This window comes from Oncorhynchus mykiss, chromosome 10 (assembly GCF_057628025.1).
Source record: "Oncorhynchus mykiss isolate SJ-2025 chromosome 10, ASM5762802v1, whole genome shotgun sequence".
NCBI lineage: Eukaryota > Metazoa > Chordata > Actinopteri > Salmoniformes > Salmonidae > Oncorhynchus > Oncorhynchus mykiss.
The window spans coordinates 16,498,804-16,524,681 of record NC_143031.1 but is presented as its reverse complement, the minus strand read 5'-3'; the positions used below and the strand labels follow the sequence as shown (position 1 = coordinate 16,524,681).

At 41.3% G+C, this 25,878-nt stretch overlaps 1 protein-coding gene across 14 annotated transcripts in view; it reads left to right on the top strand.

Annotated features, from left to right (window-relative positions):
* Window positions 1–25,878, top strand: part of gramd1ba (GRAM domain containing 1Ba) — a 133,352-nt gene that overhangs the window by 18,433 nt on the left and 89,041 nt on the right. For 3 of the 14 annotated variants that reach the window (XM_090186015.1, XM_021617608.3, XM_090186011.1), the window contains exons 2-3: window positions 14,836–15,935; window positions 20,940–21,014. In XM_090186015.1, coding sequence (XP_090042141.1) covers window positions 15,430–15,935; window positions 20,940–21,014 — 581 coding nt within the window. In that variant the 5' untranslated portion in view covers window positions 14,836–15,429. Of the gene's footprint in view, window positions 1–10,099; window positions 10,488–14,835; window positions 15,936–20,939; window positions 21,015–25,878 lie in introns of those variants that run through there. The other 11 variants (XM_090186022.1, XM_090186026.1, XM_090186023.1 and 8 more) reach the window with 7 other exon arrangements.

Genomic DNA, 25,878 nt, shown 5'->3' with positions numbered 1-25,878 from the left:
AACACTTTTTTTTTTTTACCCCTTGCATGATATTGTGGCATCAATGTACCTCAATCTGTATCTATATCAGCACACACATTATCTGAGTGTGGTACAGTTTCCTCAATTACACAGGCCATTCACATTTTGTTTTGTTTTTTTTATCAAACTTTGAAAAGATAAAACTTGTCACTAGGGTCACCACATTTAAATTACCCATATGCGGAACAACAGGATGGTTTTGCCAGACAGTGTGACCCTACATGAATAAAAACATTTAGTAGCATTATTTCTCAAAATTTGTACCGATAGATATCATTATAGAATATGCACAATATACATCCACCAATTGCAACATCTGCCTATTATCTCAATACAATTTTTAATACCTACAAACCAAGTTAGTCATACACATCTTTAAAATAGGCCATCGTCACTATCAATTGTGAATGATAATTCTTCACATTTTACCAGGGAAATGTCCAAACTGCGTCTGCATCCCAATCATTTGATCTCAAGTCAGTTTCATGGGAATATGCATTTAAAGTTTCGTAAATTACTGTTTAGTGAGCAAATTAGAGCAGATCGTGTTAAACTATATAGCCTTCCTATATTTTGTTTGAATCAAAGAACATTCTGCCTAGTGGCGCGTGCTGTTGAGTTTTGGCCGCATTACATTTTTTGGGGACTATGCAGCTAACCAACCTAAAATCTCATAGGAAATGTGGTGTTTTTGGTGTAACAGTAACGTTATACTATCATTGTCATCTTCCAAGACATTGATTCAGCTTTGCTATAACTTGACTAAACTACCACCATTGTAACAACCACCATCCGGTGTGCTCTGGCAGCAATACACCCCTGTAGTCCACTACAACGACCAAGCAATTGAAGCATAGCCTACTCTTGATGCAGAAGCAAGAGACCATGTGCGACCATGATCTCAACAATGATTGGAATGTTTAACATCACCAGTAGGCTTACGACTCGTGTACACTAGCACGCGGTAAATTGCAGCGTGACGCTTAGGCCGCCCAGAGTGGCTCGCTTGTGGGTGTCCTTGCAGCATATAGCAGCACGTTCGATTGTGGGTCAAGAATTCAGCATAGCAAGTTTGTATGAAGGTCTGGTTATTAAATGGGTAAATACACTGCTCAAAAAAATAAAGGGAACACTAAAATAACACATCCTAGATCTGAATGAATGAAATATTCTTATTAAATACTTTTTTCTTTACATAGTTGATTGTGCTGACAACAAAATCACACAAATTATCAATGGAAATCAAATTTATCAACCCATGGAGGTCTGGATTTGGAGTCACACTCAAAATTAAAGTGGAAAACCACACTACAGGCTGATCCAACTTTGATGTAATGTCCTTAAAACAAGTCAAAATGAGGCTCAGAAGTGTGTGTGGCCTCCACGTGCCTGTATGACCTCCCTACAACACCTGGGCATGCTGAGGGATCTCCTCCCAGACCTGGACTAAAGCATCCGCCAACTCCGTTGGTGGATGGAAGAGCCATGATGTCCCAGATGTGCTCAATTGGATTCAGGTCTGGGGAACGGGCGGGCCAGTCCATAGCATCAATGCCTTCCTCTTGCAGGAACTGCTGACACACTCTAGTCACATAAGGTCTAGCATTGTCTTGCATTAGGAGGAACCCAGGGCCAACCGCACCAGCATATGGTCTCACAAGGGGTCTGAGGATCTCATCTCGGTACCTAATGGCAGTCAGGCTACCTCTGGCGAGCGCATGGAGGGCTGTGCGGCCCCCCAAAGAAATGCCACCCCACACCATGACTGACCCACCGCCAAACCGGTCATGCTGGAGGATGTTGCAGGCAGCAGAACGTTCTCCAACGGCATCTCCAGACTCTGTCACGTCTGTCACGTGCTCAGTGTGAACCTGCTTTCATCTGTGAAGAGCACAGGGCGCCAGTGGCGAATTTGCCAATCTTGGTGTTCTCTGGCAAATGCCAAACGTCCTGCACGGTGTTGGGCTGTAAGCACAACCCCCACCTGTGGACGTCGGGCCCTCATACCAGCCTCATGGAGTCTGTTTCTGACCGTTTGAGCAGACACATGCACATTTGTGGCCTGCTGGAGATCATTTTGCAGGGCTCTGGCAGTGCTCCTCCTGCTCCTCCTTGCACAACGGCGGAGGCAGCGGTCCTGCTGCTGGGTTGTTGCCCTCCTACGGCCTCCTCCACGTCTCCTGATGTACTGGCCTGTCTCCTGGTAGCGCCTCCATGCTCTGGACACTACGCTGACAGACACAGCAAACCTTCCTGCCACAGTTCGCATTAATGTGCCATCCTGGATGAGCTGCACTACCTGAGCCAGGTTGTGTGGGTTGTAGACTCATGCTACCACTAGAGTGAAAGCACCGCCAGCATTCAAAAGTGACCAAAACATCAGCCAGGAAGCATAGGAACTGAGAAGTGGTCTATGGTCACCACCTGCAGAACCACTCCTTTATTGGGGCTGTCTTGCTAATTGCCTATAATTTCCACCTGTTGTCTATTCCATTTGCACAACAGCATGTGAAATTTATTGTCAATCAGTGTTGCTTCCTAAGAGGACAATTTGATTTCACAGAAGTGTGATTGATTTGGAGTTACATTGTGTTGTTTAAGTGTTCCCTTTATTTTTTTGAGCAGTGTAGTTTAATCCAATCATCATTTCATGAATTTATTCACAAGTAAATAGTAATATGCTCTAAAATGCTCTGGTGGCAAACCAACTTTGCTGACCGGTTTCCAATCGTCCACATGGCTGGGAGAACCTATTCACGTAAGTAAATACATTTAAAAAATAATATGTATTACTAGTTAACTAGCTACAGTGCAGGCTAACTCAAATGAGCTGCTAATGTAGCTAACTTGCTATCTGGCCAACTTTACATACTGTATAGCTAGCTAAGTGAATTAAATATCACCAGATAGCTAGCTAATATTAAGTTATCTTGATGTATGTATCACTCTAATAATAAAAAATAAACTACAAATGCATTTGTAGGTAGCTAGCTAACAGCCATGGAGGAGGGTGAAAGGATAGCAGCCCCAACTGTCAAAGTGAGAGAGTAAGCTATTTTGGATAGGGCAGGTACTTTTGTGTAGTTCCAGTCCATAGAAGTGAGGCCGGAGATAATAGTAACATAATATTCAGTGAGGTCTTAATTTGAGTATAATGAAGTCTATTTCTTGTGAGGCTTTCTGTCCTCAGAAACAGAGATTTGTGAAAGCCTGTCTGCAGATGAAGAGGTCTCAATGAAGAGCAGTGGTTCTCAGTCCTGGTCCTCGGAACTCGATGGGGAGCACATTTTTTTTATTTTTTCCTTAGCACTGCACAGCTGACTCAAATGTTTTATTTTACCTTTATTTAACTAGGCAAGTCCATTAAGAACATATTTATATTTACAATGATGACCTAGGAACAGTGGGTTAAAGGATCAACTCATCATCAAGCTTCAAGTGATATTTATTTATTAATTTGTGATGCTATCCTTGATATGATCCTGCTATTGTCACATGCACATGTGTATGCACATGCATCTATCTATCCAATGTTATCAATATTTTTTTATGAGGGATATTATACTTTAGTAGTCCACAATGTCCTGGTGATGTAAAAGTCTAATAATGATATTATCTTCCATATTCCTACAGATACCTTGTAACTGGAGATTCCTTCAAAACGATTCTCTACAGTTACCGTATAAAGCACTGCAAAGTTGGGTGACCAGGGCCATCTGGGACTGCCTCTTGGGGGAATTCAGGCATGTGAAGGCTAGCTGTGTCCTGCATATCTTCATGAGGATAGACACGAGGACCAAGTCTGCTGATCTCTAGGATGTTTCAAGGATGGGGTCCAACAACGCAGCAAGAGAGGCAATCTGTGTGTGTGAGAACTTCACCTCCTACTTCTTCAAAGAGGGTGCTGTTCCCTGGCAACACCATTGACTACACTATGCACAACCAACGGCTCTTTTAAGAGCCATCCACATTGCAATAAGAGTATTCTTCCATTTACTTAGCTATGTCAACTGCAGTTCCCAGTTTATATCCCTTTTGATTTCTACTTCTCTGGTGAGGGTGCTGATTAGGTAAGGGTGGGATGTCTGTAAAAGAAAAACAGGCTATTTTAAGTAGTATAAAGAGGAGGAAGGGAAGTGCTACTAAGGTACACAATAGTACATTTTGGTAGATAGGTGTTCTTTGGTAAAAGGTGTAAATTGGTTATCAAAAAGAAAGGAGGACCAAGGCACTCTTCCTATAATTAATTTAAATGCCTTTATTAGTATGGCATGTTCAATAGAAACAAAGATTTTTTTTAAACCGAAGAGTTTCGGGCAGCATGGCCTTCGTCAGAGAGTACAAAAAAAGGAATATAATGTCCTCTTTTGAACAGCTTTTCCAATTAGCCCTAATTGGAAGAGGGAGTGGTTACAAAATTGATTAGATACACCTAGTAAGCAATACTATACACATTAAAAGGTGAAATACTGTAGCTAAGTTATCATAAAAATACAACTCCAAGCTAGAAGTATCAGAAGACTAAAAGGTTGTTCTAAACTTAAATATGACTGGGAGAAGTGTCAAGAATAATAAAGCAATATATTCCATAGTACACTAGAACAACAAAACATGAACAACAACAGTCTAACCATTGCTGAGGGCAAATTAAGCAAAATGTCCACTGGATGACAGCAAATGAACCCATCACAACCCTACCGGAAGGGTGAGAAATCCATATCTTCATTTAAACCAGGGTATTTAGTGGCCTGTAGTTTGTAAATCCAAAAACGTTCCCTTTGGTTTAACTGTTTAAGACGGTCCCCTTTTCTAATAGAGGATATTTTAAGTCACCAATATTGAAATAGTGTAGAACAATTAGACACCCTATAACCCACACCTACACACTCATGTATCAATCTGATTGATGGATTGTGTTGTGCAGTATGCAGGCTCAGGTGTAGAACTGTGGCTCCTTCCACTTTCAAAGAATAGGGAAGAGGGCCAACCATGGAGAATAGTAAGACACTTCATTATTTCTATAACTACGCTATATTGTTTATTCTTGTGTGTCTGTGCATGTTTTACAGCATAAAGTACTCTGTAGCCACTTAGTGTGGACACCAGGTGAGGCCACACACACAGATTCCCATTAAACACTCTCTTTAACTACCTTATTTTCCCAATAACAGTCGCTCTCCTTCACTTCGTCCCTCTCCCCTTCTCCCCAAATCCTTTAGGTTATTTCAGCTGTGTTGGTGAACCCCTCCCGCATCTGAACTGGCTACAAAGAGGGCACAGCATGATCAGAGGTGAGAGGTCACTTGGTCGGGTCAACAGGAAGTATTATTAAAGAGATGCTTTACATTGAAATACAGATAGAGATGTAGTAGTCCAAGAGTTTATGATCCAAGGTCAGTTTTGCATTTCACCTTCTGATGATTATGATGACTGACAATGTTAGCATGTTTAAGCCTTGTTTTTTAAAATTCTCTCTCTCTCTTGTCACAAGGTATGTTTTGATGTGAGAGAGGATGCCAACCCCCAGTCCCGTCATCGCTACCTCACTCGCTTTTAAAATAACCTGGTTAGGAGACACCAATAGAAACACAATTGCTGTCTTCCCTGCTCCTCTGTTCTTACCTCTTTCCCTTCTACACCTCTCTCATCACCTCCTTTCTTCCTCTGTTTTTATATTGCACACCATATGTGCATTGAAGTAAAGATTGAACTTGTATATATAATATTACAATTATATTTATAATGCATGTATTATGTATTTATAACACTTGGATAATGAACTTCTTTCAATAAAGCGTTCCACATTCTCTACTGGTTGAAATTAAGTCTCTAATTGAAATACTACACCTATCCTGTGTTTATCAGATCAATATAGATGAAAAAATTGAGATTAACTGTTTTTTAGAGTATTTACATGATGCATAGGAGGTGTAGTGTACTGTTTAAGTTATATTTATGTACAGTACCAGTCAACATTTTGGACACACCTACTCATTCAAGGGTTTTTCTTTATTTTTACAATTTTCTACATTGTAGAATAACTGAAGACATCAGTATAGAATCATGTAGTAACCAAGAAAGTGTTAAACAAATTAAAATATATTTTGTATTTTAGATTGTTCTAAGTAGCCACCCGTTGACTTGATGACAGCTTTGCACACTCTTGGCATTCTCTCAACCAGATTCATGAGGTTGTCACCTGGAATGCATTTCAATTAACAGGTGTGCCTTGTTAAAAGTTGATTTGTGGAATTTCTTTCCTACTTAATGCATTTGAGCCAATCAGTTGTGTTGTGACAAGGTAGGGGTGGTATACAGAAGATAACCCTTTTTCGTAAAAAAACAAGTGCATATTATGTCAAGAACAGCTCAAATAACCAAAGAGAAATGAGAATCCATCATTACTTTAAGATTTGAAGGTCAGTCAATATGGAACATTTCATGCACTTTGAAAGTTTCTTCAAGTGCAGTCATAAAAACCATCAAGCACTATGATGAAACTGGCTCTCATGAGGACCGCCACAGGAAAGGAAGACCCAGACTTACCTCTGCTGCAGAGGATAAGTTCATTAGAGTTACTAGCCTCAGAAGTTACAGCCCATATAAATGCTTCACAGATTTCAAGTAACAGACACATCTCAACATCAACTGTTCAGAGGAGACTGTGTGAATCAGGGCTTCATGGTTGAATTGCTGCAAAGAAACCACTACTAAAGGACACCAATAAGAAGAAGCAGCAATACTTGGGCCAAGAAACACGAGCAATGGACATAAGACCGGTGAAAATTTGATCTCCGGTGTGTGGTTCCCACCGTGAAGCATGGAGGAGGTGGTGTGGGGGTGCTTTGCTGGTTACACTGTCAGTGATTTATTTAGAATTCAAGGCACACTTAAGCAGCATGGCTACCATAGCATTCTGCATGGATACGCCATCCCATTTGTTTTTCAACAGGACAATGACCCAACACACCTCCAGGCTGTGTAAGGGCTATTTGACCATAAAGGAGCGTGATGGAGTGCTGCATCAGATGACTTGGCCTCCACAATCACCCAACCTCAACCCAATTCAAATGTTTGGGATGAGTTGGACCGCAGAGTGAAAGAAAAGCAGCCAACAAGTGGTCAGCATATGTGGGAACTCCTTCAAGACTGTTGGAAAAGCATTACAGGTGAAGCTGGTTGAGAGAATGCAAAGCTGTCAAGGCAAAGGGTGGCTACTTTGAAGAATGTCAAATATAAAATATATTTTGATTTGTTTAACACTTTTTTAAATTTGTTTAACACATGATTCCATATGTGTTATTTCATAGTTTTGATGTCTTCTATTGTTCTACAATGTAGAAAAACCCTTGAATGAGTAGGTGTGTCCAAACTTTTGACTGGTACTGTATATATGTATTACAAATCAGCCTAACTAGTTAAATCATGTTTCTAGTGTATTCTAGTCCTGGGACATTGGTAAACACTGTTGAAGTGTATAATTTGTATATATACATGCAGACAGAGCATCATTCAAAGACTGGAATTTTATACCCCTGGTATTGGATATGACTGAAAAAGAATCTCACAGACATACATACCTGAACTGCACCTTTATTTGCCAAGGTAGAGTACATGATTAGTGAATATATTCAATGTACAGGTTACAATGTTGGGATCTCATGCATGGTATTATTATTATTTGACCATGCTGGTCATTTATGAACATTTGAACATCTTGACCATGTTCTGTTATAATCTCCACCCAGTACAGCCAGAAGAGGACTGGCCACCCCTCATAGCCTGGTTCCTCTCTAGGTTTCTTCCTAGGTTTTGGCCTTTCTAGGGAGTTTTTCCTAGCCATCGTGCTTCTACACCTGCATTGCTTGCTGTTTGGGGTTTTAGGCTGGGTTTCTGTACAGCACTTTGAGATATCAGCTGATGTAAGAAGGGGCTATATAAATACATTTGATTGATTGATTGATTGGGAAGTACATGTATATACGACTTGCATCCTTGGTACAAAATTATATTATATTCTACTCAATCCATAGGCTTCGTTGAAGTTGATATAACTGGCTATGATAGCTGAGGTTCTGTAGCTAGGTTCTGAACTAATATGTATACCAAACGTTTTAGGGTCCATACACAGATCGGCTACATGGCTAGCTACACATCCATAGGCATACAGGTATTTTTATCCTCCACTGTGCAATAAGCAAGAAAATAGTTGGCTAGCTACGTTACTTCAGCTGCATTGCATGGCAAATATCAGCAAGGCAAGCTTACAAAATTGTACATTCAATTTGTAGTAAAAGCTTTTGCTAACTAGATTCTTTACATCCACTGTTTCACAAGATGACAGCCTGGTTTGCTGGTTGTTTCAGGAGTCCTTAAAACATTAAACAACCAGAATTACAATTTCTAACTCATGTCACAACACACATAAAGCTAGACAGCTAGGTGGCTAATTTTAGCTAGTCAGCTAGCTTGCTAAATAGGGATTTTCGTAATAAACTTTATGACAAAACTATGCATAATTGTTTGTCTTTACATGAACTAACATTCCTCTCAACTGTACTTTTTTTTGCCTGATTCGTTATGTTATAATTACTTACATTTGCTTCCATCCTAGTATTTTTGTCAGCCATTGTAACAGTATAAGTTTAGACCGTCCCCTCGCCCATACCCGGGCGCGAACTAGGGACCTTCTGCACACATCAACAACTGACACCCACGAAGCATCGTTACCCATCGCTCCACAAAATCCGCGGCCCTTGCAGAGCAAGGGGAACAACTACTTCAAGGTCTCAGAGTAAGTGACGTCACTGATTGAAACGCTATTTAGCGCACACCGCTAACTAAGCTAGCCGTTTCACATCCGTTACACCATATTTGCTGAAGAAAGTCTCCAGCCTTGGGTCGCATAGCGTCAAAATTGTCATGGGAACCACTCGAAATGATTGGTCGCCGCTGGTGATTTTCATAAAGTAGGGACATTTTTACATTTTTCAGCACGTTCGTGCTGCCCAATGGTCCCTGCTCTCTCCACTTCTCACCGCTTTCCTTCCATTGAAAATGAATAGGAAGTGGTGTTTCCCCGCGCGGCACCGCGTGCTAGTGTACACGGGGCATTAGGCTACCACATCCTTATGATATATTTTCATAAGCGCAACATGACTGCAAGAGACAGGTTGGAATGTCTGACTCAAATTGCATTTTTTCCTAAATTGGTGGTGTTTGAATTTGTTGGGATTGGTTGTTTGGTTTGATTGTTTGGTTGTGGGACAAAGGGCCAAATTTCCCAACTGACAACACAATTCGGGAAATATGGTCACCCCACTTGCCAGTAAAGATGCCTTCAGAATGACATCACAACTCATTGTGTCATTGCCAGTGTGGCAATGTGGCAAGGTTGGAATCTGAAAATAATTTGTGAATGTGTCCGAAATGGCACCCTTATTACCTTTATAGTGCACTACTTTTAACCAGGGTCCATAGCGTGCCATTTAGGACGTAATTGTGTTTCACCCCCAAGTCATGTAACTAACCAACCCATTCTGTCAATCACAATAACCTCAATATGGACATTAATGGTCTGGCTCTAGGCTATTTTATAATGGCTTTTTTTTAAAATTCAAGCCTGAATGCAAATGCAAAAAAATATAGATGAAAGGGAATAGGAGGACAATAGTTAAAGAGAGCAACTATCCACAGCTGTTATGATACTGTAGGCTATCTACAAAATTAGAAACATCTTACTGGCCTTCCTTTCTCCATGAGAAACTGATGATTAGATCTCATTATAGGCCTACACCGTGAAGCATAATAGGCTATGATGAACAACATCTGACAATGAGACTTTTGACTGTGCTGGACTCTCAATGTCAAAAATGTGTTTAATCATTTCTAGTGTTCAGTCTATTTAGGGCTGTATTTTGTGATTTGAGATAATAGGCATAGATAAATGATTGGAGAGAGATTATGATATGAAAAGGTAGAATTTTCATGGGGTGTATCGCAAAGATCTCTGAGATCATGATGTGAATAAGTACGAGGCCATATGAAATTGATAACTGTCACATTCTCACTTAGCGTTAACAGTTCAGGCACGAAATGCAACCGGACACAGCTAAGACCTTCTTCCGAAAAGCGTAGCCTTCTCGGAACATTGAAACTGAAAGGCCATTCTGATTGAATGAAGGATGTGTCAATCGAATACTGCCTGTTTGCCCCTATGTGCAGGAAATAAAGTTGACAAAAGGATAAATCACAAATTATTTCTGAGATACGTTTAATAAATAGTGATTGATAGAACAAGCTAAGTTTTTTGTTTGTTAAAACTTCCCCCCAAGGCTGTGCGTGGACACATCTTAACGAAAGGAAATACATTGTGAAAGTACGCGGTCTATTGCTGTGACAAAGTTTACAAGGTGCAGTTTGACAGCTGGCTACTTTTTCAACAATTCATGCCTGGGTCTGAAAAGGTACGGATAGCAGCCTAATTGTTTGCTGAAACATTACATTTTGGTGTTTTGGAAAATGTTGCAATATTTGCATTGACATAACATTACATTTTGATGTTTTGAAAAACGTTGCAATATTTACATTGTCATATCGTGGGGACTATTGCAGCTTTTCTCCGCTGGTTTTGTATGAAATAATTGCCACGTAATATCTCATTTATTTGACATTCTTTGTCCTATTTTACTTTTAATGCATTGCTGTGATAGCCTACAGCGATACGGAGTAGTCGTATTGTACGTTCAGATATTCATTCATAAGGACATTGGCAATTGCGTGTAGTTACGGTATGACAATGCGTGACCACATCTTTGTCATAGCATTGACACGTTCTTGTGGAATTGTCAAATTAGAAAATGTCACCTATTAACATTTTGAATGGGTCCTGCAGTTTCAGATTAGGATGTTAGGCTATGTAACTTCTTCAGAGAGTACAATTCCTGAAATAAGACCAACACTCATTTGCCAAACCAAGTTGGCCTTGGACATTTATAACAGTTTGATTTCTACACAATACATAGGCAGCCCGATTATGATACTTTTCCACTAAAATGTTCTTTTGACCAATCACATCAAAATATTTTTCAGCGCTGATCACAATTTTAAAAGCTGTGTGTGTGCGTGCATGAAGGAGATTGTGTGAAAGGGCATACGAGGTACATTAATTTTATAGTAATCAGATTGCAGCCAAATGTTACATTCCTCAGTTTTAACCACATCCTGTGATCACATGACTGGATGTTGTGGCACCACAGACTAATATGAACTTGAAACATTATATTCAAGCTCTTTTCAACATCATATATTACATTCGATGCAGTTAGCTATTTTATCTAATGCTGAATCTGTAAGTAGCCTGGAATCTGTATTGAACACAATTCAAACAACGTCCTATATAAGCAGGTCTCCATTAGCCTGGAGGTTAAGAGCATTGGGCCAGTAACCGAAAGGTCACTGGTTCGAATCCCAGAGGCAGTTCTGCCCTTGAGCAAGTCAGTTCACCCCAACAACAACTGCTCCCCGGGCACCGATGACGTTGATGTCGTTTCAGAGGAGTTGGGATAAATGCGGAAGACACATTTCAGTTGAATGCATTGTTGGTCAACTGACTTTCTTCCTTAGAGGGGAAACACATTGAAAATAAATAACTGGTCACTTCCCTCTGCTTTCTTTGTCTATTGAGAAAGAGAGACAGACCTGTTTTTCACTAATTTGCCTTCATGTCTTAAAGTAATGATGGACCTGTCAGTGTATTTCTTAAAGTAATGAACGCAGCTGTATACATGTCTGATGGTAGAATGGCAGGTCTCCATTCAGTTGTGAAAAGAAGTTCTTTGACATTTACAGTACCAGTCAAAAGTTTGGACACACCTACTCATTCCAGGGTTTCTTTTTTTGTACTGTTTTCTACATTGTAGTATCCAAAAAAAGTGTTAAACAAATCCAAATATATTTTATATTTGACATTCTTCAAAGTAGCCACCCTTTGCCTTGACAGCTTTGCATATGCTTGGCATTCTCTCAACCAGCTTCACTTGGAATGATTTTCTAACGGTCTTGAAGAAGTTCCCACATATGCTGCGTACTTGTTGGATGCTTTTCCTTCACTCTGCAGTCCAACTCATCCCAAACCATCTCAATTGGGTTGAGGTTGGGTGATTGGGGAGGCCAGGTCATCTAATGCAGAACTATATCACTCTCCTTTTTGGTCAAATAGCCCTTACACAGCCTGGAGGTGTGTTGGGTCATTGTCCTGTTGAAAAGCAAATTATAGTCCCACTAAGCGCAAACCCGATGGGATGGCGTATCGCTGCAGAATGCTTTGGTAGCCATGCTGGTTACGTGTGCCTTGAATTCTAAATGAATCACTGACAGTGGCACCATCACACCACCTCCTCCATGCTTTAAGGTGGGAACCACACATGGGGAGATCATCCGTTCACCTACTCTGCATCTCACAAAGACATGGCAGTTGGAACCAAAAATCTCAAATTTGGATTTCCATTCCATAATGTCCATTGCTCGTGTTTCTTGGCCCAAGCAAGTCTCTTCATCTTATTGGTGTCCTTTAGTAGTGGTTTCTTTTCAGCAATTCGACCATGAAGGCCTGATTCACGCAGTCTCCTCTGAACAATTGATGTTGAGATGTGTCTGTTACTTCAATTATGTGAAGCATTTATTTTGGCTGTCATTTCTGCAGCAGAGGTAACTCTGGGTCTTAATTTGCTGTGGGGGTCCTCATGAGAGTCCGTTTCATCGTAGCGCTTGATGGTTTTTACGACTGCACTTGAAGAAACTTTCAAAGTGCATGAAGTGTTCTTGAAATGTTCCGGATTGACTGACCTTCATGTCTTAAAGTAATGTTGGATTGTCATTTCTCTTTGCTATTTGAGCTGTTCTTGACCATAATATTTTTACCAAGAAGGGCTGTCTTCTGTAAAGCACCCCTACCTTGTCACAACTGATTGGCTCAAACGCATTAAGAAGGAAAGAAATTCCACAAATGAACATTTAACAAGGAACACCTGTTACTTGAAATGCATTCAAGGTGACTGACTACCTCATGAATCTGGTTGAGAGAATGCCAAGAGTGTGCAAAGCTATCATCGTGGCATAGGGTGGCTACTTTGAAGAATTTCAAATATTAAATATATTTGGTTTGTTTAACACTTTTTTTTGGTTACTAAACGTCCTCTCACTGTCAACTGTGTTTATTTTCAGCAAACTTAACGTGTAAATATTGCCTACCGTTTGTAAGTTGTTAGGGTCTTAACAACCGTTCCACAGGTGCATGTTCATTAATTGTTTATGGTTCATTGAACAAGCATGGGAAACAAATCATACAAATCTAATTAACTTCACAGATCTTCATTGTAAAGGGTTTAAACATTATCTGTGAAAGACAGGGTCCTGAAAAAAGGCTGTATCTTTTTTTTTGCTGAGTTTGTGTTATTTCAAACTTTTGACTGGTACAGTATCTAATCTGCCATGTACCAAAGGCTTAATACAGAGTGAGTTTTTAACAGTGCTTTACGAGTTAAACACAACTGGCATGATCAGAATGAAAAGTGGATACAGAAAATATGGGAAAGAAAATCATCTTTCTATTATCTGACTTCTATGGAAATCTGAAAGCTGGGAATTTTGGAGCTGGAGTTTATCATCCACATATAGAATTGGCTGTTTGTCTGTCATCATCTGATGTGAATGGCATCCCCAATCTGTTTTGGCCTTAATCTGCAGAGAAATAGTAGGATGATGGATGGTGGCTCACTCAACTCAGAGCTGCGTTCCAAATGGCACCCTATTCCCTACATAGTTCGTTACTTTTGACCAGGGAGAGAGAGAGAGAGAGTATAGCGATGCCATTTGGGTTGCAGACAGAAATTAGCTTCCCATTAGGGCAATCAACAGTTATTTTCCCTGAATTAGCTCCCTGCTGGGAAGGAGATGAAACCAATCAGAATATCACTTCCCTGCTCCCTCTGTGTGTGCCCCCCCCCCTTCTCTCTCTCTCTCTCTCTCTCTCTCTCTCTCCTCTCTCTCTCCTCTCTCTCTCTCTCCCCCCCCCCATGCTTTATTGGCATGGGAAACATGTGTTAACATTGCCAAAGCAAGTGAGGTAGATAATATACAAAAGTGAAATAAACAGTAAACATTACACATACAGAAGTTTCAAAACAATAAAGATATTACAAATGTCATATTATGTATATATACAGTGTTGTAGCAATGTACAAATGGTTAAAGTACACAAGGGAAAATAAATAAGCATCTCTCTCTCTCTGTCTCTCTTGCTGTGTGTGTCTCTCGCTCACTCTCGCTGTGTGTCTCTCGCTCTCTCTCTCTCTTTCTCTCGCTGTGTGTCTCTCTCTCGCTGTCTCGCTCTCTCTAGCTGTGTCTCTCGCTCTCTCTCTCTTTCTCTCGCTGTGTGTCTCTCGCTCTCTCTGTGTGTCTCGCTCTCTCTTGCTCTCGCTGTTTGTGTCTCTCGCACGCTCTCTCTCGCTGTGTGTGTCTCTCTCGCTCTCGCTGTGTGTGTCTCTCTCGCTGTGTGTGTCTCGCTCTCGCTGTGTCTCTCTCTCTCTCTCTCTCTCTCTCTTGCTATGTGTGTCTCTCGCTGTGTGTGTCTCTCGCTCTCTCTCTCTCTCTCTCTTGCTGTGTGTCTCTCGCTCTCTCTCGCTCGCTGTGTGTGTGTCTCTGTGTCATTGGGTAATTGTGACTGGTGCTGTGAATATCTACATGCATGTGGCTACACCGTACTTAGCATACCTTTCATTTTCAGGTATCCTTTCATTTTCCTCTGACTTTTAGGCCATGGCTGTGATACCAGGGACTAGAGCAAGGGGGCGCTGAATAGCACTCATCTTAATGGGCTACTGACACCAAGTGGAGGCTGGATCAGAAATTCTCGAGACCTCGGCCCATAGAGCAAGTCATCAGGACGAGTAATGACACAAGAAGATGCCATAGTGCTTTTGCATCCAAACCGTCTACTTGGAAGAATTGGTGTAACATTAAACCTCCACTTGTCAGCTCAACCTGACATACCTCATGGAACGCAGTACTTAGATAGAGCCACATGCCAGATGTCGCTGATCACTAGTGAAGGCAGAGATTCTGCTCTTTCTAGTCTCATTGGAGAGGACAGACAGCAGGACTGGATTGGCGAGGCCATTGCTCATCAGGACCACTGAGGAACTGCCCTGATCTCTGTCACACAATAACAAGGTAGAGTTACAAACTCAACCAAGTCCTGATTCTGTATACTCCCTATCACTCTGGACAAAACAGTTCAAAGGTCTCTCCACCTACACTACTGCACTCCCCGCAGCATCCTGCAAGACATCCGTTCCCTCTCCCTCTCTATCAGCCTCCCTGGATAGAGGGTGCCCCTCGGCTGCTTTTATGAGCCAGTTGTTGGTGGGACAGAAGATCATGTCTGAGAACCTTCGGCTCCCCTCCTTCCAGGTGCAGGCCCCCGGTGACTGGGAGACCCAGGATGGCGACCCAGGATTGGGAGCCTCCGCCTCGGGAGACAAAGTTGAGGTACCCGCCGGGGATGGTGACCCTTCCGCCCTCTCCGGTTCCACCACTCCGTCCCTCCGCCGCAAGCGCTTCAAGATGCGACGCATGAAGAACGTGCAGAGCGAGAGCAGTGTGACCCCGGCTGTGTCTGTGGCGGCTGCCACGAGGTCAGAGGTCATGAGTAAGGGCCATGGGTCACGCTCCTTCTCAGGGGCCATGGAGTACCTTCAGCTGCCGTCCATTGAGATAACGCCAATCAGCGATGAGGACGCGGCAGCCACCTGGTCCAACTGCTCCACACCCAGCGCTTCGCCGCGACGCAAGCGCTTCCTGCTACGCCGTTGGCTGAACGTGCGAGAGAGGAAGGAGCACAGCAGTGAGAGCAGGTCTGTATAGAAGCTCCATCTGAAGTTACCTCTAGGATTAGCTTCCCCTCCCCAATCCTAACCTTAACCATTAGTGGGGAAAATGCAAAATTGACCTAAGATCAGGAACTAGGGGAAACTTCAACCTACTGCCAGGCAGTTACATAACAAATGAGGGTAGTCCCCAAGTGTTATTAATGTATACAGCAAGGGTGGGTTACCCATTAAGTGTTGTATATAAAGTCGGGCAATCTTACTATTTTTAAGGCATTCTCAAGCATCAAAGTTTAGTCGGAAGTTGGAACCATGTAGAAGTGGAACCATAGAACAAAACAGTCTCTGTATGACCAGAAAAAGTATAATTACACACTAAGTGAAAGGTATGATTAGAGTTGGAGTCGCCTTTGTCCATATCATTTTCTATCACTTTATGAATACAAGCCCTGGTCTGTAGAGTTGCTGGGATGTAGTTTGTTTTTGTCTTTGTGTATGAGATTGGTCCTGAAAAAATATTTTCTGTAAAAAATGTCACACCCACCTACTTTTATCAAAGAGAAATATAGTTGTGATTTAAACGACCTTTATCACTTTTCACTCGAACAAGCCCCTAATAGGGATTAGTGACACGAAAGGTCAGAGTGCACCTAGTGTTTCAAGTCCTCAGTGGGCCCCTATTTGTTCATTGAAACTCCATCCCAGGTTTCTGTGATCTAGTAGACTTCATTTGCACATGCAGCCTAATTCTCATATTTTTTGCCACTAATTGGTCTTTTGACCAATCACATTAGATCTTTTCACATTAGATCTTCTCACATTCGATCTTTTCACATTAGCTCTTTTTCAGAGCAGATCTGATTGGTCGAAAGACCAATTTGTGAAAGAAATATCAGAATTAGAGTGCCTGTCTAAACGCAGCCATAGACACCAGCTGGTGACGTCCCACTCTGTTCTATAAACAGGTTATTTTTACCCCCAATCTTACCTTCACTCCGAATAGGCTCCTTGGAATGTTACATAAGCCACAGTGCTGAGTATGAATTGTCCTATACATTATAAATAAAACCAGCCCCATGCTATTTATCATCAAACAACAGGAAATGCAGGAGTGTACTTAAGAATATCGATACAAATGTTTAATACATACAAATGCCCTTACTGACAGAGTTTGGTCTTCAGTGAATGTAGATGTTATGCACTGCGCTGCCATAATACATAATACATACATAATTTGAATATGACTTAATAATTAATAAATACATTTTATATTTATTCAAATGTGGGTGTATGTTCACTATTGGAAGTTGATGTTTTGGCCTTATATATATTTGATGAGCATAATGTTTATTTCTAGAAGTTGCCTGGTGTTTGTTACTAGCTTCGTCTAGGTTGGCAGAAGTGAGAGAATGCATATTTGAGTCTTATGAGGAGTATTGACTACTATAGTATTGTCCCTGGCTGTTCAGTACTTTCAAATATGTACGATTTGTACCACTTGTAACATTGGTTCTACTGTGATGATAGTTGGAAGACTGGTGAAAATTAATCTCGGCACAGGTTGGCATTTTTTGGGATGACTCATGTAGTGGAGGCAGCTCTACAGGGTAGTCACTCAGATAATCAAATCAAATTTTAAACCTAACCTTAACCACACTACTAGCCTTATTATGCCTAACCATGACCTTAATTTAAGACCAAAGAGATAATTTTACAATACATATAGCCAATTCTGACTTTGCCGCTGGCCCATCTAGTGGAAATCGCTCAGCTCTGCTGTCACTCTCCGGCCTCTAAGTCATCAGGCTGCTGATTATCCCGCACACCTGTCACCATCGTCTCGTGCACCTGCGCCTCATGACTCTCACCTGGACTCGATCACCTCCTTGATTATCTTCCCTATATCTGTCACTCCCCTTGGTTATTTCCTTAGGTGTTATTGACTCTGTTTTCATGTCGGTGTGTTGTTTATTGTTTCATTTATTTATAAAAACACTCACTCCCAGAATTTGCTTCCCGACTCTCAGCGCACTTGTTACATCTGCCTCCAGGACAAGATTAATCCCAATAAATGTCAACCTGCAATCTCAACACCCTGAACCAAATTGCCGCCGAATTTTGGGGTGTTCACAAGAGATGAGGTGAAGCCCATCTGACTTTATACTACAGCCATCCCAGGAGACAAAGTGCGAAGCTACAATTCAAGCTCATTACTGTAAAATAGATAGTTCTGGAGCTGACAAGCGTGCTAGTCCCCTGACATGTACAGCCTTACAGAGGAGAGCTAAAGGTACTGTCTACGTCCCAAATGACACCCTATTACCTATGTTGTGCTCTACTTTTGGGGCCCATAGGGTTCTGGTCAAAAGTAGTGCACTATATAGGGAATAGGGTGTCATTTGAGACATAACCCATGTAAAAGTGCCAGGGGACAGTACTGGAAGGAGTTACGTGGCTATATTAAATATTCTCAACCAACACTGTTTGTGAAGACCTGGGTCAAAAGTAGTGCATTATATAGGGAATAGGGTGCCATTTGAAACACAGCTCTGATTTTCTAAATATAAAACAGTACTGCTGCTTACATATCCCAGCCAGCCTTTAGTTTCCGGTGCTCTGACACACAGCCTGGATGGCAGACTGTTTCTGCACCCACGCCTTGTTGTTGTCATGGCAAGTCTTGCCAAGTTGGCTATTGCAGAAACAGACTGGCTCCCAGGCTGCTCTGACGGTATATTAGTTGCTGCGGGAGGTGGCACTTTTTCTTTGTCTCACTCTTTCTTGTGGTACATGTGAGGCAGATTGTAGTCGTGCCACTCTTGGTTATGTGAAGAGGCCTATTCAACAAATGGAGGCTTGTCTTTTGTTTTTGTCTTTGGATACCCCTTCACGGAAAACATCTCACTGTATTTGCATAAATGTTGCTGCCTTATAACTGGCAACAATGCAAGGAAGACTTTCAATAGGACAAATTATAGCTTCCAGTGACAAGACGACCAGAGACACAGTATATGTCTCTACAGGCCAGTTTCCCGGACACAGATTAATCCTAGTTATAGACTAGAAATAAGACATAGCTATTTACGACTATGATTAGTCAAATCACATTAAGGAACGACTCCTGGCCTTACCATAACATGTTTACCCTCATTGTTGACAAAGTCAAATCAAATGTTATTTGTGACATGCGCCGAATACAACAACTTACTGTCAAATGCTTACTTACAAGCTCTTAACCAACAATGCAGTTAAGAAAATAGAGTTAAGAAAATATTTACTAATAAACTAAAGTAAAAAAATAAAATATAAAAAGTAATACAATAAAATAACAAATAGTCTTTGCTGCTCTCTAGTGGGGGCTTCTATCTTTTTTTCTGTCTGTTAACTGTCAGTTTTTTTTACTTTGGTTTTCTGAGTTTGACATTTGACATTGTGTGTTGTCTAAGTAATCAGATTGTCCCATTTGCTTTGGGATTTTGGGGAATTTGCTTAAATACCTTTTGTCTGACTTTTAAATTAATAATATACACTACCGTTAAGTTTGGGGTCACTTAAAATGTGCTTTTCTTTAAAAAACAAGGACATTTCTGTTGTCCGTTACAATGACATAAAATGTATCATAAATACAGTGTAGACATTGTTAATGTTAAACTGTTGTTCTGATTAAAGAAGCAATAAAACTGGCCTTCTTTAGACTAGTTGAGTATCTGGAGCATCAGCATTTGTGAGTTTGATTACAGGCTCAAAATGGCCAGATACTCAACTATTCCATTTCAATATTATCGCTTGCACAGTGCTCCTTGGGATGTTTAAAGCTTGGGAAATCTTTTTGTATCCAAATCCGGCTTTAAACTTCTTCACAACAGTATCTCGGACCTGCCTGGTGTGTTCCTTGTTCTTCATGATGCTCTCTGCGCTTTTAACGGACCTCTGAGACTATCACAGTGCAGGTGCATTTATACGGAGACTTGATTACACACAAGTGGATTGTATTTATCATCATTAGTCATTTAGGTCAACATTGGATCATTCAGAGATCCTCACTGAACTTCTGGAGAGAGTTTGCTGCACTGAAAGTAAAGGGGCTGAATAATTTTGCACGCCCAATTTTTCAGTTTTTGATTTGTTAAAAAAGTTTGAAATATCCAATAAATGTCGTTCCACTTCATGATTCTGTCCCACTTGTTGTTGATTCTTCACAAAAAAATACAGTTTTATATCTTTATGTTTGAAGCCTGAAATGTGGCAAAAGGTCGCAAAGTTCAAGGGGGCCGAATACTTTCGCAAGGCACAGTAGATATTCCATACAAAATCAGCCGTTTCTAGCTTCAATAGTCATTTACAAAATGAACAATGTCTACACTGTATTTCTGATCAATTTGATGTTATTTTAAATGGTCAAATGAATATGCATTTCTTTCAAAAACAAGGACAATTCTAAGTGACCCCAAACTTTTTAACGGTAGTGTATACCCATTGATTCTTGAAATGTGTAACTTCTAGAATCTAGATGGTCAGTCCTTGCATGCATAGCTCTGTCGAAGCATTTGAGAGGGGTTACATTTCTCCAGCTCTATTCCTCAGCGTTTTACCGAAACAGTGGAAAGGTGCCTGCTTTGTTATAGTTTGAACTGCAGATGACCCCTAGGTGTCACACGCACACACTCACACACATATACACATTGAACACACACACACAGACAAACACATAGAGATCTCTGGTTGCATGTGGTAAGCTACACCTAACACTGTCTCTCTGTGGTGTGTTTCCTCAGCAGGAAGAGCAGCCTACAACACACATTACATCTAACACTGTCTCTCTGTGGTGTGTTTCCCCAGCAGGGAGAGCAGCCTACAACACACCTTACACCTAACATTGTCTCTCTGTGGTGTTTTTCCCCAGCAGGGAGAGCAGCCTACAACACACATTACACCTAACACTGTCTCTTTGTGGTGTGTTTCCCCAGCAGGGAGAGCAGCCTACAACACACATTACACCTAACACTGTCTCTCTGTGTTGTGTTTCCCCAGCAGGGAGAGCAGCCTACAAAGCAGCCATGAGGAGGACTCTGCTCACTTCTTGACCCCTCATAGCCGGGAGGAGAGGTGTGTAGCGTGTTTGTATTTCTGTGCCTGGGGGTGTGTGTGTGACTTGTGTGCATATGCAGGTTCAAAAAAAGACAATGAGAGAGCAAATAAAAAGGGTATGTATTGATCATAAAGACTTTTGGAAGACGTTATGTTTTTAATGTATCGCTTATCATCCAACTTAACCCAACTTGCTAGCATGCAAAGAGATGCTGGGGCGGCAGGGTAGCCTAGTGGTTAGAGTGTTGGACGAGTAACCAGAAGGTTGCAAGTTCAAACCCCTGGGCTGACAAGGTACAATCTGTCATTCTGCCCCTGAACAGGCAGTTAACCCACAGGCTGTCATTGAAAATAAGAATTTGTTCTTAACTGACTTGCCTAGTTAGATAAAGGTAAAATAAAAAATTATGGTCTGAGGTCAGTGAAGTACCTGCATTGTTCTGATAATTCCACTAGAGGGCAGTACTGCTACACAGGAGTACTGCTACACAGGAGGACTGCTACACAGGAGGACTGCTACACAGGAGGACTGCTACACAGTAGTGCAGGTTTAGAGTCAATTAGAGAGAGGGGACAATATGCATGACCAAGTGTGAGAGAAAGGGAGAAGTCCCCCTGACTGTTTTAAAGAGGGGTGTTCAATTTACAAGTGTTAATTTGGAGGTGTTAAGTTGCTTTGAAACAACGGTTCCTTTTTTTCTCATCAAATGTCTTCTGGGCTTGACCACCAGGAGGCTGTACACACTACAACACAGTATTAGAGAATTTTCCCTAGTCTCCTTCTCTCTACAACACTGTCTCAGAGAATCTCCCCTAGTCTCCATCTCCTCTCTCTCTCTCTCTCTCTCTCTCTCTCTCTCTTTTAGTTTCATTTCCTCACACTGAGCACTGGTGAGGTTGAATACACTTGACTAAAGGGCTCTACACAGTCTACACCAGGGGTACTCAACTACTATTTGAGAAGGTCCAGTGACACAAATGTCTTAGGTGGCAAAGGTCAGGATGGATATCGTCCTTTATCGGCTCTGTGGTACAGCGGAGTAACAAACATAGTCGCCTATGACTTAGGAAACATGTATGACTTAGGAAACATATATTAAATGAGACTAAGAATTTGAATGAATTACAACTTATTTATTTTGAATGTGCAACATGCATCAACATTGCCGAAGAACAAAAGTGGTTGCTTAATTGTCTATACAAAAAGTGTGCTGTGAACCAATGTATATGGGCCTTGACACAATGGAGTGAGAGCAACTCTAAGACACTGGTGCAGGTGTTCATTGTGAACCTGGTGCAGTATTTGTTTTTAACAAAGTTAATTGTGGAGAAGCCTGATTCACAGCTGTATGTGGAGCCAAACATTGTCAGGATGTACAGTACTAGTCAAAAGTTTGGACACCTTCTCATTCAAGGGTTTTTCTTAATTTTTGACTATTTTCTACATTGTATAATAATAGAGAAGACATCAAAACTATGAAATAACAAATCAAAATATATTTTATATTTGAGATTCTTCAAAGTAGCCACCCTTTGCCATGATGACAGCTTTGCACACTCTTGGCATTCTCTTAACCAGCTTCGTGAGTTAGTAACCTTGAAAGCATTTCAATTAACAGGTGTGCCTTGTTAAAAGTTCATTTGTGGAATTTCATCCCTTCTTAATGTGTTTGAGCCAATCAGTTGTGTTGCGACAAGGTAGGGGTAGTACACAGAAGATAGCCCTATTTGGTAAAAGACCAAGTCCATATTATGGCAAGAACAGCTCAAATAAGCCAAGAGAAATGACAGTCCATCATTAAAACCAGCAAGGGCTATGATGAAACTGGCTCTCATGAGGACCACCACAGGAAAGCAAGAGCCAGAGTTACCTCTGCTGCAGAGGATAAGTTCATTAGAGTTACCAGCCTCAGAAATTGCAGCCCAAATAAATGCTTAACAGAGTTCAAGTAACAGACACATCTCAGCATCAACTGTTCAGCAACTGTTCAGAGGAGACTGTGTGAATCAGGCCTTCATGGTTCAATTGCTTCAGAGAAACCACTACTAGAAGAGACTTGCTTGGGCCAAGAAACACAAGCAATGGACATTAGATAATGGAAATCTGTCCTTTGGTCTGATGAGTCCAAATTTGAGATGTGTCTTTGTGATATGCAGAGTAGGTGAATGGATGATCTCTGCATGTGTGGTTCCCACCGTGAAGCGCGGAGGAGGTGTGATGGTGCTTTGCTGGTGATACTGTTAGTGATTCATTTAGAATTCAAGGCACACTTAACCAGCATGACTATCACAGCATTCTGCAGCGATACGCCATCCCATCTGGTTTGCGCTTAGTGGGACTATGATTTGTTTTTCAACAGGACAATGACCCAACATACCAGGCTATGTAAGGGCTATTTGACCAATAAGGAGAGTGATGGAGTGCTGGATCAGGTGACCTGGCCTCCACAATCATCCAACCTCAACCCAATTGAGATGGTTTGGCATGGTTGAGAGAATGCCAAGAGTGTATAAAGCTGTCATCAATGAAAAGGATGGCTACTTTGAAGAATCTAAAATATATTTTGATTTGTTAACACTTTTTGGTTACTACGTGATTCCATATGAAGATGTGTTTTGCTTCTTCTGACACCTCTGTCACATTTGTGACCAAGAAGAAAACTTGCGTAGACTGTGTAGAGCCCTTAATAAAGGGACTCGTGTTCATTAGGGCACACCATAGCCAAACATTTCAAAACACTTTTTACTCTTGGCACCAGCTGTAGCAAGAACACACTATTCATTTGTGTCAAAGGAGGACATATAATGGTGTAACATCTCCTCTGCAAGCTTTCAGGTGTTGCAAGCTTGCCTTGAACTGGTATACCCTCTCCCATGAAGGCGTAGCACACCATCAGTCCCCTGAGTCGGGGTGCCTCCGAGCTCGAGGGGCCTTTGCTCACCTCACACATTTTTTTTACAACCTGTACAAATGTACATCACAATTAATTAAGCTATTTAGAATTAGAAATAGATTTAGCACTTTTGGGACTATTCCATTGAACTCGGCTCTAAAAAAAACTTCAAAGGTTCTAACCCACATCCACTCCTCAGGTCATTTTTGGCCATTACCAACATCACAGTGTGCCAGTGTACAGTAATAGAATGTTTATTATAATTCTATAGTTAGATTATAAATAATAGTGGGTACTTTGAATACAGTGTTGTTTGACATGACAACAAATGAAAATGCCATGGACGAGTTATTGTGACAGGGTAGGAACCAAGTTGACGTTCAGTGTTTCCTAGGGGACACTATAATCTTTAGCTACATATAGCCAACATATTCATGCTTCGCCTATTCCTCTTTGATTTAGAAGATACTGTTGCACAAACAACATGCTGATATAAGCCTCCACCAGTATTGGTATCAGGCTGTAGTAGGTAGCTACGTTTGCTCTGACTCAGTACTTTTATTAGCTAGTTAGCTAGCCAGCTAACTAGCGATGAGCATTAGTGGCTAACACGATTTAGCTTAACTTGCTAAGAAAATACGAACTAGCTGTTTGCAGATGTAAGAAGCACAAACTAATATTGTAATTATAGAACGCTTGTGGATTTAAATTAAGATTAAAGTGGAAACAACATCGTTGTCATCAACATTGTCTAGTGGTCAAGCAACAACAAATGCGCTCCTTGAGTGACGGAATGGGACTAGGTCTGTGTGGAAAGCGGCATGGAGAGAGCGGAGAGGGATGACTCAAGTAGCGGAGTAAACTATAAAAATGGACGTTACACATGGCGTATCACAGTTAACAAACCAAACATTCAAATACCGTTATAGAAGGTAAAGTAAAAACCCAAGCTGGTCCGTGCATAAGTACCGGTGTATAGTAAAATATGGTATACCGCCTATGTGACTCATAATTATGTTCTGGCTGTGCACCTGTCTTACGTTGTAAAACAGTGACTAGCTGCTAGAGTGTTTGGACTGAGTCGAGTTACTCATCTCCGATATATTCAGACACTGCCCAAGACATGAATTTGATTTGAATGCGTACTTGTTGGCGGACATTTGAATACGTTTTTAACCCAGGTCTGGGTTAACCTTAACCATGAGTGAGGAAAATGCTAAACTGACACAAGATCAGCATCTAGGTAGAGCTTTATCCTACACCTTCAAATTAAGCTTTATTTATACAGCACATTTAAGACATGGAATGCAACGCAATGTGCTTTACAAGAAGAAAATAATAAAAACAATAAATTAAAGCTGAAATATTTACTACACAACAAAAACAAGACTATCACACTGCAGGGAAGAGCAGTCTAGGTGTCTACCTTCCTTGCCTTCTCCTTGCATGTTGCCTATTGACAACACATTGGAGTATTAAATTAGACACTAGACAATCTCACCGGGATGCTCATTTACCGCACACTGGGTTGTACAGTATATCACTAAAACACCTCGGCCCTGAACCAACCAACCATACACACACACACACACAACCCCCTGCATTAACACCTGCAGAGACAGCCATATGGGGGGTGGGGGGCATTGAGCACTTTACACATGTTCCCTCATAGTTAACTCCAATGCTCCCCTCCCCTAGCTCAACCTCCCTGGTGGACAGTACATGAATTATGGGCGGCCCCCATGCGGAGAATATATCCACCCAGCACAGCGGACTGTAGCCAGATATACAGGGTATCATAGTACAGTACGATACACCAGCAGAGCTGAACAGAGCAGGTGAGGAGAGGAACAAGACTGAGAAGCCTGGAAAGTGGGTCACCTTGAAGAGGGAGGATATGAGCGAGAGAGATATGAGAGTGAGTGAAAGAGGGATAGAAATAGTAGGGGACTGAGAAAATGTAAGACTGAGTGTGTGAAAGCGATTGG